Below are 20128 nucleotides of genomic sequence, written 5' to 3' on the forward strand. Positions count from 1 at the left end.
CTCCACAGTGAATATTAAAAAAAAAAAGATTGTTTGTAGCTGCAACTGCTTAGGGTGCAGCAACTGCTGAAGTATCCTGAGAGGAGTAGGCCTAAGCCAGTTCTGTTCACTGCCAACCAACTGAGTGCAGGGTCCTGAAACCAGTGTTGGATCACTTATTTACAAATGTAAGAGGCTTAATGCTTGTTTCAGGCAGGAGCTTGGGCATGTGTCTTTGCCAATGTGGAGACACTGGTGCCGATGCTGAATGGGGTGTAGGACGCTAGTCACCAAAGTTGGCTGTCATTTTGCACATTTTACACATATAAGATGCATGTGACAAGGCTTCTACCCACGTGACTGACTGTGTAAACGTTGCTCAAAAAATATTCAGTCACATCTGTGACTTGAACTTTGTTTTGTCTTTCAGATGCTGACCTGCCTGTTGTTCATTTCAAACATGTGTGTTCTTCTTGACATATCAGCAAGTATTTCATACAAGGTTTGGAATGAGTGCTGCTGCAATTAGAAAACCAAGGACCAACATTTCTTTTGAGCAGTACATGTAATATTAACCACTTTTTAGTTCATTTAGAACACAAAAGCACTTAATAATTTTATGGTAACTTCACATATTCATAATGTACAAAAATAGCTGGTTTCAGCTATAATATGCTAATTGTCTCTGCAAAAAGGCAAAAAAAAAATAAACAATTTAAAAAATCCAGTCTGTCAAACCAGTATTTTAATAGGTTGGATAAATTCTGAATTAGCAAATTTCCAGCATAAGAATGGGTTTTGAAGTGTGGTATTTCTTGGTAATAATGCTGTTTTAAGGAAGAATAGCTATAACAGACAAATTGATTTTTCATTGTTTTTAATCCATTTTAAGTTAGAATTCAAAATACAGAGCAATATACAATGTGTCACAAACAATATCAAAGCTTTTATTACTCATATTAAACTGCAACAATAAATCAAAGTGGAATAAGATAGCAAATCTCACATAAGATGAACACAGTTTTAGTACTATGGAATTGAAGTGTCTTGCCACCATTTAAAAGGCCTGACCCTTTAAATCAATGTTCCAACTTTACACACTTTTTAAAGTGGCAATATTACTTCTTTGGGGAATGCATTTAAGCCACATATCCATTTTCCAGTGCATTCAAAATACCATTCAAAAAACAGAATTTTGCCAAATAATTCCTCAAACTTATATTTAATGCCAGAATGTGATAATCATGTATTCACAAAAGTTGCTGACTTTCTAATACTGTGCTGGCAACTCTGCAATTTTAATTAAAGGCCGGACTACAAAAGAAATTCTATCATTAGTACTGGAATTGAGACTCTATGGGCTTACAAGTAAAATTTTTGCCTGTTTAAAAGGGACATTCTTGAATCTGACATTATAATTAAACCCATCCCAACATACTACTACAAAGTATGATGAGCTTGGGTCCTTTTTGACATCTTACACTGCAGTAGTATTCACCTGGCTCAAATCGGTCACAGTGTTAAACCGTATCAAATTGTAGCGGCAGAGCTCTCAAGGCACCTAATGTCGTGTTGCCAAATGGATGCAATCAGATTTAACCCCCTTTCTTGCCACTCTGTCACTAAATTCTGTAGGCTATTTATACAAGTGTTAACTTGTACCAGTGGTGTTGATAACAAACCATGAAAGTATTTTCACTTTTCCACAGGTATGCAACATTAATTGCTAGAGTTGGACCTACTATATTACCACTCTTGGTCCAGGCAACTTTGCTGCCATTTTCCCAATAAAATACTCATTACCATGGAAATAACTGAACATTTCTAGATTTGTAACGCATTATTCTAGTTGTGTTTTAAGAAAGTAAAAATCTTATAAAATTTTAATACTCAACTAACTCCAACCTTATACTCTTTGCAAGTTACTCCAAATGTAATGGAGAGGCCTCATATACATATACAATGCTTCACAATAACAAGAGTTTGAGCATTCAGGTGGCCAATAAAAATCAAACCTGCGAACTTTAACTTTGCTCACATTTAAAAAATATATTCAGAAGGACAATGGGCCATTTGAGTTAGAATCTCAAATGTATAACATGTAAGTAAAATATAATGCTTGGAGAGGGGAATCCGTACTTGCCCCAAGGATATTTTCCTCAGTTCATGATGGTGGCTAGTCACCTCTTCAAGGAGACGAGAGCCAGCTTGCATGACCAAATAGGCAGCCTTAGAAATCCCTACTACCATTGTTACCCTAATAAGAGAAGATAAAATTATTTTTTTAAATTTAACAATGGTAAACCTGTGGTATAAATAGAATATATTGTTGGCATGCATGTACTATAATTTATACTTTCACACATGATGCTGACTATTCATGACTTCATCAATTGTGGATTATTCACTCAGCCACATTTATGGAAACAAATATTACTATATGGGTTGCTGCGACATATTCCCTATTTGTAGAATACATGTATGCTAGATTTTGTTATAATTCTTATTAAATTGCATTTAATTTATGTGCACTTCATTCACAGAATGCAACACATGAAATTTTATTGCTTGTATAAAAAATATGCTGAAATAGAAATATAGTTTTGCACCAGTGAAGGAGTTAAAGAAACAGACCGTCTTCTTATAGGCCTATATAACTTTCCTTAAAGTTATTTTGTTCATTCTCCCTTCCTTGCATTTTGCTTCCCCTAGTTATTTTTTGCAGATATTATTCCAGATTTAATATTTGTCCTCAATCATTAAAATTATGTATTTTTATAACACTTTGCAGCATAACACTCTTCTATATAACATTTGGACAGAAGATTGATTCATCAGTCTGTAGTACATATTTGGCAAAGACTGAAATTACATTCATCCAAGAGCATGTGACCTTGTACCAATGTTCCCTGTTGCTTATCAATTTTATTTATCTTTTTGCATGTGTATTGTATTCCCCTTTCTTTTAGCTGAAAGTGCACATAATGGAAAATGCACAATTTGATATATTTGGAATGCCCATTAAGTCCAGATTAGACTTACAATCTTACTTAAGTGTTGTGAAATTCAGAAAAGAAAATCATCTGTAATCCATTAATTGTCTGATTTGAAATGTTAGCACAGAAATAGTGCAGTTAAAATGGTATGGCTTTTTACTGTTACGGCCTTTTTCAAATTTCATATTCTGTTCATTTTTTTACTGATAGATATGCTAAGAGAGTGTAAAAGTGATTCATAAATTCCTTGCTGCAGGCTAGTAAAAGAGATGCTATCTCTTCAAAGCACAAAAGCATGTTTCCAACCAAACACGAGCACCAGATGGAACTAGGTGCATATCTCAATGATCTATGCCCATGGTAGCTGACTGACCAAACACGTGTAAGACAATTTGAAAAATCAACAAGTTTGTGTGTTGATCTTTGTCACAGTAAGAACTGTTTCCCTGAATGCTAAGACACTAAAAACTAGCAAAATTTACAAGAAGATTTGCAGATGTACCGGGTCTTATGGTAATATAGAGAAATTCATACTGGAGCAAAACAGCATTGTACATCAATTCTGCCAAAAACAAACTGCACTTTGCAACATCAAATATAAGGCTGCAGGTATGCTTCATATTATGCTATTTAAAAAGAAAAAAGAAAATTGCCATTCACCAATTTTATTATAAAGGTCTTTCTTCATATGTTAAGTGGTGAGGAGGGAATGGTTATGGTAAATAAGACAAATAAGTATTAACACCAACTTGTATTAAATTATGTAAACATGTACATCTTCTGAGGTCAGGACAGAGATCCTCTTGCCCAAGGAGTTACTGAACCTGAAGCATGGTTCGAATTTGTTTGGATGCTGATTCATCATTCAGGTGTCTTGTGGTGTACCTATGAAATATTCAATAACATATTCATATTATTGAACAAACCAACCATGATAAACAAGACAAGGTTTTTCAGTTGTTACTTTCGTGAGGATGTGCCCATATCTTTGGGAAATTGGGGGCTAAAATGTTAATTTTTAAAAGTAGCTTTTTCTCTTCTTCCTATGGAAAGTACTGCCTCACATAAGTAAAACAGTAGCATACAACAATGCAATATAGTTCTCAGAGATCTTACTTTCATACGAACAGACAAGGACACCTTAATTTTTGCCAAAAAAGTTATTTACATGTGTTACAGAATTTCTTTTTTCATCAATAAACATCTTCTCCAAAGTTTAAACAGGATTTGGATATATATTAGATGCAATATAAATATCAAATGATTCATAAGTAAAGCACCAGCAAAGACACATCAGGCTACTACAATGTTCTTTCATCTCAGGGGCCTGACTTTAGATAGATTTTAACACAAAAGTGTTGATAATCTCACTTATATGGGATACCAAAGAAATGGCTGTTCTGGAAAATAGCATACTATACAGCAGGGATGCCTCTCTAGAGATCAAAGCTGAGGAACATAAGAACTGGCATAAAGTCCTCAAGCTGGTTTCACCTTACTATAAATACTACTAAAAGCAGCCCATGTCCAAATGCAGCAAGACCTGGACAATATCCAGGCTTGGGCTGACATGTGACAAGTGATATTCGCGCCACACAAGTGTCAGGCAATGGCCATCTCCAACAAGAGAGAGTCCAACCATCACCCCCTGATGTTCAATGGCATTGCTATCACTGAATCCCCCACTATCAACATCCTGGGGATTACCACTGGCCAGAAACCGAACTTGACTATAAATACAGTGGTTACAAGAACAGGTCAGAGGCGAGGGACCCTGCAATGAGTAACTCACCTCCTGACTCCCCAAGTCCTTTCCACCATCTACAAGGTACAAGTCAGGAGTGTGATGGAATATCCCCACTTGCCTGGATGAGTGCAGCTCCCACAATACTCAAGAAGCTTGACACCGTCCAGGACAAAGCAGCCCACTTGATTGGCACCACATCCACAAACATTCACTCCCTCCACCAACGTGGCACAGTAGCAGCAGTGTGTCATCTACAAGATGCACTGCAGGAATTCACCAAGGCATCTTAGACAGCACCTTCCAAACCCACAGCCACTACCATCTAGAAGGGCAAGGGCAGCAGGTAGATGGGAACACCACATGGAAGTTCCCCTCCCAGGTCACTCACCATCCTGACTTGGAAATATATCTCCGTTCCTCACTGTCGCTGGGTCAAATCTTGGAACTCCCTCCCTAACAGCACTGTGGGTGTACTTACAACTCATACACTGTAGTAGTCCAAGGAGGCAGCTCACCACCACCTTTTCAAGGGCAACTAGGGATGGGCAATAAATGCTGGCCCAGCCAGCAAAGCCCACATCCAAGCATGAATAATTTTAAAAAATGGCTAATCTGCACCTCCACTCCATATGCCTTTGCTGCAAAGCTCTTGATATGCCCCACCTAACAAAAATTTAGCCTATCAAATTCCTTTATGATTTTAAATGCCTCAATTAAATGACCCAACTTCTAAACTCAAAGGAAAATTACCGAGGAATATTGCTCTGCATTTAAAAAGCTGATTTTAATGCAGGCGGCAGTGGCCTTGAAGACAGGCCGAAAAGCTGGGGCCAGCATGGCTTTTGCCATTTCTTGGGGTCCCAGCCAATTTTATGCTGGTAAATTGGAAGTCTGGCAGCTCTTCAGTCCCAGCAGCACCACCAGGAGAGGTAGCCAGGGGTGTTATTGATGATGGCATGGCGGTGTTTCCGCAGGGGCTGACCTTGCCACCATGGGACCCCTACATGGGCCACAGGTGCCCTATCAGGAGCCCATTCCACCCATGGCACCCCCAACCCCCCCAAAGTGAGGCTGCCAGCTTTGACTGGGTGGTCTCCCCACGTGGCAGAGGGGGTCTCTCCCTCCCCCACCAGGATTGCCGGCGGTTGTGGGACGAAGCCCTTAATTGGTCACAAGGGATTCAATTGGCTGTGGGTGAGAAGGCTGCCTTGACCTTCCCCACCTCTGAGCACAGAGACAGAATGGCGACAAGCACTCCACCACAGTTCCTCCCATCTTTCCTCCCAAATAAATTCCATCCAACATAAGTAATACCTGTCCTAGGAGTGAGTAATGGTGCCTGTGGGCACCTAATTTAAGAAAGTGCTCCATTCTTTAGCAGAAACATTTTTCGTCTCAATGAGCAGAAAAATTCAGCAATACTACTACTACATTTAAAATTGGGTGTGCATTGGGACAACTCTTAATCTGGATGAAAGTCTGCTATCTGTCTATCCCAACACACATGCACTGTATTTCTCAATGTAGCAAGAGTGAAATCCAGAAGCCTTAGCCTTCAAGTGGGCTTGAAACTTGATATGAAAAATGCATCACAGAACGTCACTAACTGCTAGACATGGATCAAGCCATACCCTTTAAAGCAAATACTGGCTCATCCAACAACTTATGCCCCGCCATCCCTGAAACTGCTATTCCTTTTGGAACTCTGATGTACCTCACAGATTGAAAGACACTCCTCAACTTTGCCTCCACCAAAATACACCCAGTACCTTCTTAACCACGGAAAGCCTAAGGGACTCCTCGGGATGCACCCGAGAGCGCCCTTTAGAGACAAAGAATCAGAAAAGGGGAAAGATAAGGAAACACTCATTCTGAAACACTGCTTGCAGTTCTAATATATTAAGCTAGAATAGATGGTATGAATGATTTTACGATTTTATTTAAAGGAAGGTTCAGTTACTACAATGAATGCAACAGTTTAGAACGAACTACTATTACTTTACTTGCAATCATACTTGCAATCATATAAATCATACAATCAGATACATGCATCAGTACAACTAAACATGATGGAAAAATTGAGGCTTGATTATTTACATGCTTCAGGGCTAAAACTGTATGGAACTACTAGATATTAGATAGAAGTATAAAGCAACTGAAGATAATGTAAACTACACTCATTTTGCATTGAAAAAAGTGAGAAATTGTACAAGCATGCCTTAATACTGCTTCTTAAAAAAAAATGGCCCAGATCTTCATTGGATTGCCGCTCTGGTCAAACATTCCCCTGACTCAACACTTTTCAGCATTTCTTCCGGGACCTTCTGAGCCCAGCTTTCATAAAAATATGGAATGCAGCATTCCTCAGAGAGTTTCGTTGCAGCGGTGTAGAGTCAGGGGGTGAGGGGAAGACAGGACAGTTTTTACTGACTAGCTGCCATATGATAAGTTTGGAGGCCCAGTTTGAATGCAGGGATGGGTGAATGGATAAAGGAGTGAATGGGTGGGGTGGGTGAGGTGACAGGTGGGTAGGGCAGCAGTCAAGTCTGGGGCATTGTTGGGTCAGGTTGCAAGGGTAGTCAGATTGGGTCCGGGGGGTGATGGTTGGGGGTGGGGTGGGGGTGGGAGGGGGGTGCAATTCTGACATTACTCAGGTGTTAGACCAGGTTTTAACCTGTCTAACATTTCCTGGGTAATTATTCAGGTAAGTAGCACAAAACTGTCCCAGGTCTCCAACTCTAACTCAGAGTCGGAGACATTTGTGGAGGGTCCTGGGGATCAGGGGAATTGCCCATTGGAAGATGAAACGTCCTGGGCATTTCCCACTGAGGTCAGCTCATCAGGACTTCCATAGTATCTTGATGCACATCTCAGTCATATGTCCGGTTTCACATGATCCCGAGACCAGGTTTGGGCCAATACGACGTAACTATAATACATTTTCAGGCTGGTTAGGGAAAAAATAGATCTTACCTGAGTGCATTCAGAAGACCCTCCACATTGTTTGGTGGCTGCTCTTTCAAAACTTTTATGCATCCTTTCATCTGAGATTCAACAGAAGCAGGGTTACGTTTCATTAAGTAATGCAGGCATTTATCATATTTCTCTGTGAAGTTATAAACCATTATCTCTTTAGGTTGCTGGTGTACTTTAATGTAATACCCTGTTGTGGTCTTTAATATGCTGGAAGAATTTAAACTTTCCATCTTATCAAAGATTTTGCTTCAATTCAAATGTACTCTGTTAGAATCCCATTAAAATGCCGTAACAGAATTCATCGCAATCTCCAATGGGAATCACCCATTTTCTGATAATGATCTGGATTTCCATTTAATGATCTGAATGTCTGCAAATAATCTTTACTGTAAATTTAATAAAATGAGTTGACAAATCAACATAAGTGTACAGTAAGTGTAGCATCAAAAATGTATTGATATTAGCGTCCTGAGTATGTTATATTGCATGCTGCCTGATACTAACCAAATGTCTATCTGGTATATTAGCAAGGTACTGTGAGCAACAATACTACTGAATTACCTCATAAGAAAAGCGTCTTGGTACATCTGTGATGTAAAATCTAGCATTTATCTTCCAGATTGCTGCTTTTCCCCCTCTTCCTATTTAAATCACATTTCCTTTTTATAGAGTGCACCAATGGCATAACTTTATAGATAGAAATGGGTGCAATAACTTCTGGCTAGCTCTCCTTTTCAGTTTATTTTGATTCCATCATTTCTCAGTCCACCAACACTGATGCTTAATGCAAAATACTGATAAAGTGCTGCCTGTTCTCGTGTTGACTTAAAAAGAACATCAAGCAGCATGTAAGAGCATTTTCTCCAAAAATTGGTGCAACTGGTAATTGATTGGTAACATAGGCCTGGCAACAGGCTATTCCTGTCCACAGAGTAATTGCACCATTGATTCACTCACAAATTGGAATCCAGTTACTTGATATAGTTGTCTAATGTATTAGAGTCCAGAAAGCCAGCTTATGAAGCATAGTACTGAAGCCAATATCTACTCAGTCCAGTATTTATTTAGAATGAAACATTACCCATATATACCTCCTAACTCAACCATTCCCAGTTTCAATAAGTGTCTTTTTATGAATGTTCAAGTGAAACCCCAATTAAGGCCCTCCACCTATATATTAATTTTATATCAATTCTGTTGAATTATATGATGTGAGGATTGACAGAAACAAACTACATTTCTCAACTACGCAAAACAGAACAAAATTTGTAAACTAAAAGTGCCTGAAATGTGGAAATAAAATCTTCTTTCCACTCTCCACTTGGGTGCTCCTCGTTTGTTTTGTATTCAGTCTCAAGTTGGTAGTAAAGATTGTAATGTCAGAGAACTGGCTATGGGGAAGTTGGACAATGTTACAATGTGACTAAGTGAGAAAATTTCCAAAATGCCATCAATGGATATATCTGCTATTCTTAAAGAATATGTAGAAGATATCAATGAAGGAAATTGGCTATTTTTGGACTGGGGAGAACCAATGGGAATGATCATGGATATAGAGAATGCGAAACAGGGATGTGGTAGATATTGCTGATCAGCAATTATCAGTACCTGGAGTTTGACAGGATCCAAAGCAGCATTTTTCAATCTTACAAATGAAAGCAGAGAGTGTAGCTAGTGTCAATAAAAATCAACACTGAAAATTAGAGTGTATATTAGGACCCAATGAAACACAATAACCTTGTTTCTCGTTCTTATTCGACATAATTTATACCATAATGAAGCTTATTTTCTCCCATATATATTTCCTTACATCAATTTTTGATGTTTTTGCAAATGCTCCCACAGGGTGTACATGATCATAAAGTATGATGACGCCGACCATCACTCTCATACAGAACAGCAGAGTTTCATCATTGGTGAACCTGCTCTTGTACTCCCTAGTTAAAAGAAAAAAGATAAAATTACAGCTTGAAAGTAATTTTAAAACAATGTTTACAACATTGAATAATAAACTGCTTTGCAGTATTTTTCTATTGTTACCTATAGAAGTGGGCTACTTATGAGTTACACAGGTGACCATTTTAAATTTCATCAGTCTTTATGATGAAGTTCATAGTTAATTAAAAAAAAATACTCACCGTCAGCCAGTGAAAGAAAGAAACACACACAAGCATAGATTTAGCACCTTAGGTCATCAAAAGATTGTAATGTGCTTCATGCATAGATTTTCTAACTGGTAAATTAAGGTACATGTTGCTACTCATTATGATAGACTGTTTCTCCATAATTCACTGCATTTCACCACAGTTCTTAAGCCCAAATGCTATTAGTACATTTTTGGCTGGAGATTTCTGGCCCTGTTGGCATCGGGTGTCATGGTGGGTGGAGGGGGATGACAATATAGTGAGAAAGCCAAAAATTGGTTTTATGCCGTCATGAAAACAGTTTGCGATTGTCTGCTCCACTCGTTAATGGTGGGCCAGGTTGCTCGCTGCCACACATTGGGAATCTAATTTCAAGACATAAGCATCTCATTATCAGTCTGGCTCACCTGCCCCCCACATCAAATTTACTGCCCACGTTGGTGTGGCTTCATAACGGCTTCACAACTGCCATTAAAAGGCATGCACCTGGTGACCTGACCTTCGAGGGGAACTTAGAGACGAGTGCACACAACCTTGTGCAGCCTTTGAGAGCATCACCCTTAGAGCATCAAGGAAGTGGGGCTGTGCATTCACCAGGGGCACAGGCAAGTTGCATTTTCCCAATTGGCTTTTCAGTGCAGTACTGGGGTAAGGGTTCCAGTGCTGGGGGGCAAGGCAACACTGACTGAAGAAAGTACGCAAGCACATACAGGGGCTGTGGGGCAAGGCAGCACAGGCTGTAGGAAGTGCTGAAGCACATGCCGGGGGGGGCACGTCAAAAGTGAGTATTCTTCTGCAGCCGAGACCGTTCAGCTGCAGCCCTGTTAACATGCTTGGAGTTGGGCCTCTGAGCTTTTCTGTCCACTCAAGCAACATAAAAGCATGAAGTGCTACTAAATGCTCAAGAACTTATCACCCCTCAGGTGCAGACTGCAAATTAATGTGCATTTTAGGGGGCAGCAGGGCAACTGGAGCTTATCTCTGGCAACAAGCGGTCAACTACATCAACCGCAAGGGCTTCCACTCGCCAAATGTTCAGCTGGTGTGTGACCAACACAAACACATCCTACAGGCCTGCGCATGATTCTCAGGGAGTGGCCACAACTTCAACATTCTTAGTGGTCTTGGATCCCTGATATCTTCCAAGATCTAGAGAGGCTGCAGGTTTGGCTCCTTGGGGACAAGGGCTACACACAGGGGACGTGGCTGATGACACCTGTGTGGTGGCCTCAGACACCAGCAGAGCAACGGTATAACGAGGTTCATGCTGGGACCCAGACTTGGTAGAGCAAACGATAAGCATTTTGAAAATGAGGTTGTGGTGCCTCGACAGGTCCAGTGGAGGACTGCAATAGAGCCCCCAGAGGGTGTCACGCATCATCGTCACTTGCTGCACGCTCCACAACCTGGCGCTGCAACGGCGGGGAGGACCTGGCTGAGGTGGGAATGGAGGAGTTGCACATATCCTCCGATGAGGAGGACATCAAAGGGAATGACAATGATGAGGTCCTCGGAGGTGAGGATGCTGGCGTTGAGGCCATCACACTGGCCAGGAGAGGCAGGCGCGTTCAGGAGGCCCTCATAGCCACAAGATTTGTGGAGGATGATGACGACGAGATGCAGTAAGGACAATCCTGACATCCGCACCTTGCATCTGTGAATGTTTGATTGCTGTGTGGCTGATAACAGTGCACGTATCCTAAGTGATAATGCTCCTGTCATGGAGACATAGCAGAGGCCCTAATAGTCGCTAGATTCCAGGAGGATGACGACGACGATGACATGCAGGTGAGGACACTCCATAGATCTTCACATAGCCTCTGTGAATGTCTGACTCCTGTCTGGCTGAGGGCAGCTCGCTTGCAGTCTGTGATCAGGGTCATATCATAGAGATGCAGCCGTGAAACTTTAAATGCAGCTGATTTCTTATCAGCCTTCAGCCAAAAGAAAAAAAACTCCCTGGATACATTGGTGATGCCTGCATCTCAACGGTGCTCGTCATTGCTGCCAGAATGTCATGGGCAGGCGTCACAGAGTTCCGTCAGTGTGAAGCTGGACCATCACTTTAGTCTGAAGGATATACACTGCACAGGGAAGAGGTCCTGGACTGAGACGCCCCTTTTATCTTGTGCAGGAATCAAGGTTTCACATCTGAGTGACATGAACACTGCTCATCATAACAAGGAGCCATAGGCAAAGAAACATCTTGACATATCTACAATAGTGAACATTAAGTACAAGTGATTAACACCCGTGCCCACGCTGTGCAGCTACATCTTCTTAACCTTCCTAACCCTGCTGCCACATTTTGATGCTCCCTCGACATAAACATCGGAGGTGGAGGCAGCCTACTGACTACAACGCCCTGTTTGTGATGACATTGGCGGGTGTCCTCTGAAGGGCCGAGATGTCGAGGACCCCAGCCTGCTGTCTGGCAGTGGCACGCTCCTCATCCAGTGGAGCTGGAGCTTCTAGGATCACAGGAAGAGGGGATCCAGATGGGCCGGATACTCCCGGAGTCAACTGGGTGGATGGCCCCAGAGTGTACACCTGCTGATCCTCCTCCCTATGGGTGCCAGAGGGATCCTGACTGACTCCTTGAGAAGAAGGGGAAGTTGGAGTGAGACTGAGCTGCCCCACACTCCTCTTGCGTTGGCAGTGCCAGAGGCCAACTATAGTGTCAGTGATAGAATTCAGCCAGTGCAGCTGTGCAGGACCGATGATTGTTGCCATCCTACCAGTGTTGACCTCAGTGCATTGGCATGCCAGCGCTATCACCTCAGAGTGAAGACTCTTCCATTGTCCCTTGAAATCTGTGGAGTACAGCGGATATCCTTTCCTAATGTTCCCAAGCTTGCCTTTGCAGGTCCAGCAACTGAGGTATGAAGAAGTCCAGAGGCTCCTCACCTGACTCGGGCTCAGCAGATTTCTGACCTCCAGCAGTCCTCCGAATGCTGGAAACCTCAGAAGTTCCTGCCGCCGCCTGCTGTAGATCAGACAGTGTGATGTGCTCACCAGATTGTGATCCTGAAGCTACTTGAGAACTACATCCCACCAAGGCGTGTCTCTGAGCTGGTGAAGGGTGTGGGTGAACACTGTGACGGTACTTCATTTCGGGTGTTATCAGATTCCTCTTCCAAGCTGTCTCCAGGGCTTGTGTCGAGGTCCTGGCTCATGGCCTCCTTGGCCGCTTCCCAGATATGCCTACAAAGAGAGATAATTCATGCACGGCAGGAGAGCAAACTCTCAGCATGGTTGTCTGACGGATGTTACACTGCTGGATCCCCACTTGGTTGAGCACTGCCGACGTCACCATCAGTACAGGAACTGTCCAGATGATCGTGGGCCAGCTGGATGGCTCTATTCTCAAAGTCTGAGGGCCTTAGTGTCGGACATTCCTCCACCAGTCTGCAACCTCTCCCTTTTGTTGTCTGCCAGCTTGTCCTGCATGAATACAGTTGGAAAAAGTGTAAGCAGGAAGCCTGCCAGGCCAGATGAGTAGGACACCTGGCATGTGTGGGTACTAAGTGGCGCCATGGATAGAATGAGGGTAGATGAAGTCCATGTGAAAGAATGAAAGGTGATGTCCCTTAAACTGGCAGTGTGCGAGATTCCCTGTGGATGTGTGATGCGTTTGTAAGTGTGTGAGTTGAGACTGATGAGAAGACCGGCGGAACAGATGAGAGCGTTCATCCTCTTCCTGCACTGTATGACTGTCCTCTTTTGCAGGGTGTTAGCACTGACCACCACTGCCACCACCTTCCATGCTGGGTTGGTGACCTTGCTTGCTGGTCTTCATCCAGAGTAGGGGTAGAGGACTTCACAGCCAACCTCCACTGTGTCCAGCAGACGCCTGAGGGAGGTGTTGCTAAATCTGGGGGCAGCATATTCCCTCCCTTTGGCAGCCATGACTTTGCAGCACCTTCTGATCCCTTACAGGGTGCTAGCTCTGTGCAGGGATGCCCCAGATTACTGAAGGCCTGAGGCAATGGCGGGGTGGGCGAATCAGAGGCCGCCTCACCAGCGATCCAGTGTGTACCCCGGGAATACATTATTAATGAGGTGTCATGTTCCAGGAATGGGATAAAACAGTGCAAAAACTGCAATTGTGGCCAGCAGGTAAAATGACTTTTTTCTCGCCTAACACATTTTATGCAAATCTGGGATGATTCTGCTCTTTGAATATAAAAAACAAAAGTCAAAAAAGCTGTTTACACATCTGACTACATATCAAGGGCTGAATAATACCGTCCTGCGCCGAAGGCAGGTTCTGCACCTGGGTGTCCCTGGTGTCATGGCCATCTACCTGGTTGCAGCCAGGGGTATTCCCAGCAGCATCACTGTGTTTGTTGGCCTCATCATCATCATTGTCCTCAGATGACTGATCTAATTTGGCATTTCCTCATCTTCCAGAGTCTCTCCTCATTGTATTGCAATATTGTGGAGGACACAGCAGGCCAGAACCATCATGGTCCATCTGCAAGATGCACTGCAGGAATTCACCAAGTCTCCTTGACAGTACCTTCCAAACCTATGCCCGCTTCCATCTAGAAGGACAAGGACAACAGATAGATGGGAACACCACCGCCTGGAATTTCCCCTCCAAGTCACTCACCATCCTGACTTGGAAATATATTGCCGTTCCTTCATTATCGCCGAGTCAAAATCCTGGAACGCCTTTCCTAACAGCACTGTGGGTGTACCTACACAACATGGACTGCAGCAGTTCAAGAAGGCAGCTCACCACCACCTTCTCAAGGGCAACTAGGGATGGGCAATAAATCCTGACCCAACCAGCGATACCCACATTCCCTGAATGAACTTAAAAAAAAGGACACCTATGAGGTGGAGTACTGTAATGCAGCCCCTGAGGAGGCCAATGTCTTTTCAACTATGGCCCTGATGCTGGCATGGCTCTCATTGTACCTCTTCTCGAATCTTGGGACACCCACAGGCGTCATAAGCCACCTCTTGACAGGATAGTACTTATCACCTAAAAGCCAACCCTCCAATGCATCCAAGCTGGTGAAAAGGTTAGGAATTTGAGAATTCCTGAGGATATAGGCTTTGTGGCTACTGCCCGAGTATCTGGCACATAGCTGCATGACTCGCCATTTGTGGTCGCAGAATATAATGAACGTACAGGGCTGTCCCCTGCAGGAGCCTTGATGGCTATATGTGTAACTATGTAACTGCTGGCCCTCCAGAACATTGCATTCGTAAACAGCTTGGTGCAATGGTATGCAACCAGCTGGATTATCCCTGTCAGGTCACTGGACGCTGCCTGAAAAGACCCTGTCATGGAGAGGTTCCGCACCACATGACCTTCAGGGTGACAGGCATCAGGTGGCCCCCAAGGCAGTTTGATGAAATCTCTGTAGCCAGCATCTCTCAAAGGGATGCAGCAGTTGCCCTTGGAGGCTCAGTCGTCTTCGGCATCGAGTCGCTGCCTGTATACTCTAGGTGCAGCATAATGCCTTCTGTGCCTCCGATGAGGCTCTCGAGGCTCCTCCTGACCATCAGGGCTTGGTGTTGCTCTGACCTCATCCAGCGGATCCACAGCCTCCTGGGCCTCCCTCTGATCCCTTAGTCCTCTTGCCCTTCTCCTCCTGCTCCTAATCCTCCTCACTGGAAGTTGCATCTCGTACTGAGAGCATAATCCCCATCTGTGTCTAAGAGTTGACACCGCTCACTCCTGGGTTACATACAGAATATTAAATGAGGTTTCAGGAGACCCCTCTCAGTGAGAGGAGCGACATTCTGAAAAGACAATATCCAAAATTCTATGCCCCGTGAAATGAGCGCTCCATGCAGCCAATGGTGTCTGAACTGCAAGGTCTGCTCTCAGCAGTAGTTCAAAAACCTACCCAAAAATGGGTTTTCCACCTGACAGGAATCTGACTTTGAAGACATATTATTGTCTTCTGACCATGTTATTTCAGTCAGAGTGGTTGTTAATTGCCTCAATCGGCATTTAAATTGATATTTGAATAACGCGGGAGGGTTCCTGACTTTTTTACCCACCCGCGCATGGTATTATCTGAAACCACTTTGATGACGTCGGGAACAGTGCCCAACATCGTCACGCCACATAATACGCTCCGTGAAGCGGGAAAATTCTGCCCCAGGTCCTTTGGGCAATGTACAAAATATCTGTCATAGATGCACCACTATTTACATAGATTCTCTTTTAGAGGCAGACAGAAGCAGTGTGTATAACATGACTTCAAGTCTAATAGGAAGACTAATCAACGAGAGGCACTACAATAATTTGAAAATATAAAATACTTACGGTGTTTCCAGCATGACTTTGCATACGCTAGCCATTGTACTTAAACAATCAGTTGTATTTTCTATAGGCAGAGTCTTGTTCTAAAATACATAAAAAAAAAGAATTCTAATTTAAAACACCTACAGTCCTGAATATTGTGCAATACTAAGAGAGCATTCACTGACCATTGTGGGACTCAGCTTTCCTTACTACTTTATCATCAACTATGGTAAATCAAAACACTTAATTCTCAATTACTTCGAATCATTGTAGATATCAACCATTTTGATTATTATCCATTTTGGGGACAAATTTGACCACGGTCCCTAAGCACATGTTGAACTACCAAGGCTAAGATCGTTTGTTAAATTTCAGCTCAATTTCCAAAATTTGCAGATAAGGAAATGATACAAAATAGAAAAGCCTCTACAGTTTATAATGGGAGTTCACAGCAATGTTTTTTTTCTGCTTATTAATTTGTTTAAAACTATCTGTTCTGTCTTATAATAAAGAAGGATACCTGATTAGGCATGTGAATAGTGCACTCTGAAGCTAATCACTGGGAACGTAAGTATTTTCAATTGAGGCCTAACAGACATAAGAAAAAATATAGATATGGTAGACCTAATTAACAATGACAGTCGCTAAAGTAAGTGTATGGGTTTCACTGCGAGACATCAGTTCTTAGAGGATAAAATGGAAGGAACCTGGAACAGTGGATTTACTGAAATTCCTAGCTTTGATTTAAAAAGTATTCCAATGCTGATCATTAAGACCAAACAAATAGAACCCGTCTTTATGGTGACAAGTCCTTCATACATATAACTCTCTCAGTTGCAAATAATCTCAAACATGCAACCAGGATTTCCTGGTCAGCGGGCAGGGGGCGGGGCCTGCTCACCGACATGTAAAGTGATGCGCGGTGATGTCGGGTGGAACTCCCGACATCACCCCGCCCCATTTAAATTTCAGGTCGGTGGTGGCTCAGCAGAATCAGCTGTGTGCCAGCCGACCTGTCAATGGCCAATTGAGGCCTTTGACAAAGTCATTAAACTAATTAATGGACCTGCCTGTCCAACCTTAAGGTTGGGGGGTAGGCCAGGAGCCCTGGCGGGCATTAGAAAAAGCATGAAACCTCATCCATGGGCAGGATGTTGTTTCAGATAGGTTTTAAAAAATGTAATTAAAGTGTATGTAAAAGTAATAGACGTGTTCCAACTCATGTGACAGTGACATGAGGGGACATGTCAGGGAAATTTTTTCTTCTTATTTTTCAGATTTTTTATTATAGAGCCGATCTCCCTGAGGCAGCACTTAGCCTCAGGGAGATGAGAGCGCTCTTTTGTGCGCATGTATGAAGGAGAGCCCCCTCGGCTCAGGGAATCCCCTCCCGCCCAGGGAGTGCAAAGTGCTTCCTGGCGAATGTCACGCTGGGCGGGCTTTAATTGGCCCACCCACATAAAATGGTGGCACACCCCCAACTGGAGGCGGCACGCCTCAGTGTCACCACTCTTAAACTTTCTGCCCATGATGTTAACATGGGGTAACATCATCGAGTTAGTTCTATCCAAAGCAGTAGTTTGATCGCTTACAAGAAACAAATGAAGCTCGTTGCCAACTAGGTTCAAAGGTCGTCGTACCCCTGCCTGTCGTGTGGACCAGGAGCCAATCCCCGCTGGAGAAGCAGACCACACCGCCATTTAACGTGGGTGGGCCAATTAAGGCCTGCCCTGCATGACGTCTGGCGGGAACACTATGCGCTTCCTGTGCCTGGCGGGGGGGGGGGGGGTAGGGGGTGATTCCCTAAAATTGAATGCGCTCTTTCACGCATGCGCACGAAAGATCACACATCTCCTGGAGGCTAAGTGTAGCCTCATGGAGATCGCTTCCACTTTGAAAAAGATTAAAAATAGAGAAAAAAAAATCCCAAACAAGTACCCCTCATATGACAATGTCACGTGAGATGGGGCATGTTCATAATTTACACTATAACTTTATTAAACTTTTTAAAACCCTGCATGAAACCTCATTCCGCCGGTGGATGAGGTTGCATGTTTTTTCTATTTGCCGCCGGGGCTCCTGGCCGACCAACCAACCTTAAGGTTGGAAGGGCAGGTCCTTTAATTGTTTAAGTGATCTTATCAATGGCCTGAATTGGACATTGACAGGTTGGCGGGCCCACAGCTGATTTTGCTGCAGCCCCGCCTTCCTGAAAATTTAAACGGGGCGGGATGACATCAGGGGTTCCGCCTGACGTCATTCCAGGTCATTTCACGTGTCGGCGAGCGGGCCCCGCCCCCTGCTTGCCGACGGCAAAATTCTGCCCCAGAAGTTTAGCACAAACTAGGCTGACATTTCAGTGCAGTACTGCTGATTGTTTTAACATCCACAAGGCTGCACAAAGACCCATCTGTTTGGTCGGGTGAATATAAAAGATTTAATGACACTACACAAAGGAAAACAGGGGAGCTCTCCTGGCCAAGACTAATCCCTCAAACACCAACATGACTAAAAATTGATGATCTGGTGGTCTATTTCACTGCTGCTTGTGGGCTTTGCTATATGCAGTCCAACTGCTGTGTTTTCCTACATATCAACAGCAAATTCACCATAAAAGTACTTGATTGGCTGTGATGCATTTTTGGGCCACATGAGCATGTGAACAAAGCTTCTTTTTAAAAACAGTAAGCTCTTTCTTTTTCATTGACAAATGTCAATTTCCAGAGACAGGCACCAGTGTGCTGCAGCCTTGTAGGATACACAGAAACACATAAAACCTAAGTGGAACATAACATTACCTCTCTAAATAACTAGAATTTTGAATAGACACTGCTAAAAATACTAGGAATGTTAACGCTAATGAATGTACTGACATATGAATTAGGAAGAGAAGTAGGCTATTCGGCCCCTCGAGCCTGCTCCACCATTCAATAAGATCATGGCTGATCTGATTGGAACCTCAACTTCACATTCCTGCCTATCCCCAATAACCTTTCATTCCTTGCTCATCAAGAATCTACCTCTGCCTTAAAAATATTCAAAGACTCTGCTTCTCGTGCCTTTTGAGGAAGAGAGACTCACAGCCCTCAGAAAAAAGAAAATCCCCTCATCTCCATCTTAAATTTATTTTTAAACAGTGACCCCTGGTTCTAGATTCTCCCACATCCACCCTGACAAGACCCCTCAGGATCTAAAGGTTTCAATCAAGTTACCTTTTACTTTTCTAAACTCCAGTGGATACAAGCCCAGCCTGTCCAACTTTTCCTCGTAAGACAACCTGCCCATTCCTGGTATTAGTCTAGTAATCCTTCTCTGAACTGCTACCAACACATTTACATCCTTCCATAAAGGATGGAAGGAGGCCAATACTGTACACAGTATTTCAGATTGGTCTTGCCAGTGCCCTGTACAACTGAAGCATAACCTCCCTACTTTTGCATTCAATTCCCCTCGCAAGAATCGATAACATTTCATTAGCTTTCCTACCTACATACTAGCCTTTTATAATTCATGCACAAGGACACCCAGATCCCTCTGCATCTCAGAGCTCTACAATCTCTGAGCCTTTAGATATGCTTCTTTTTTATTCTTCCTGCCAAAATGGACAATTTCACGTTTGTCCGCATTATATTCCATTTGCCAGACCTTTGCCCACTCATTTCACCTATCTATATCCCTTTGTAGCCTCCTTATGTCCTGTAACATTAAATGTATTGCAGTTTAATAGATGATCTTTTTGAGCTGTTATATAACGCCAGAAACTCTTCATCGCATTCATCAAATTAGCTAAAGCATCTAAATCAGTAAATCATGAGGCTCTGTGGCTTGTACTTCAAAGGTTTAGATGCCCAAGAAACTTCATCACAATCCTGCAATTGCTTCATGATGGCTTACATTGCACCTGTTTTGAGGGACATCTGTTTTGGTCAGCAGTGAGGGACAGGAGGACGTGACTGTCAGCGGGGCAGGTAATGGGATCGAGCGGACAGCAGGGGAGGAGCCTCAGGCTTTGCAA

At 43.1% G+C, this 20128-nt stretch overlaps 1 protein-coding gene across 8 annotated transcripts in view; it reads right to left on the reverse strand.

Moving 5' to 3' along the window:
* Positions 1–839: 839 nt before the first annotated feature.
* fam49a (family with sequence similarity 49 member A) overlaps positions 840–20128 on the reverse strand; it is a 224647-nt gene continuing 205358 nt past the window's right edge. For 6 of the 8 annotated variants that reach the window (XM_041188229.1, XM_041188223.1, XM_041188227.1 and 3 more), the window contains 4 exons: positions 16135–16214; positions 9509–9635; positions 7696–7766; positions 840–3860 (listed from right to left, as the gene is read on the reverse strand). In XM_041188229.1, coding sequence (XP_041044163.1) covers positions 3791–3860; positions 7696–7766; positions 9509–9635; positions 16135–16214 — 348 coding nt within the window. In that variant the 3' untranslated portion in view covers positions 840–3790. The remainder of the gene's footprint in view (positions 3861–7695; positions 7767–9508; positions 9636–16134; positions 16215–20128) is intronic. The other 2 variants (XR_005943058.1, XM_041188224.1) reach the window with 2 other exon arrangements.

This window comes from Carcharodon carcharias, chromosome 5 (genome assembly GCF_017639515.1).
Source record: "Carcharodon carcharias isolate sCarCar2 chromosome 5, sCarCar2.pri, whole genome shotgun sequence".
Classification (NCBI taxonomy): domain Eukaryota; kingdom Metazoa; phylum Chordata; class Chondrichthyes; order Lamniformes; family Lamnidae; genus Carcharodon; species Carcharodon carcharias.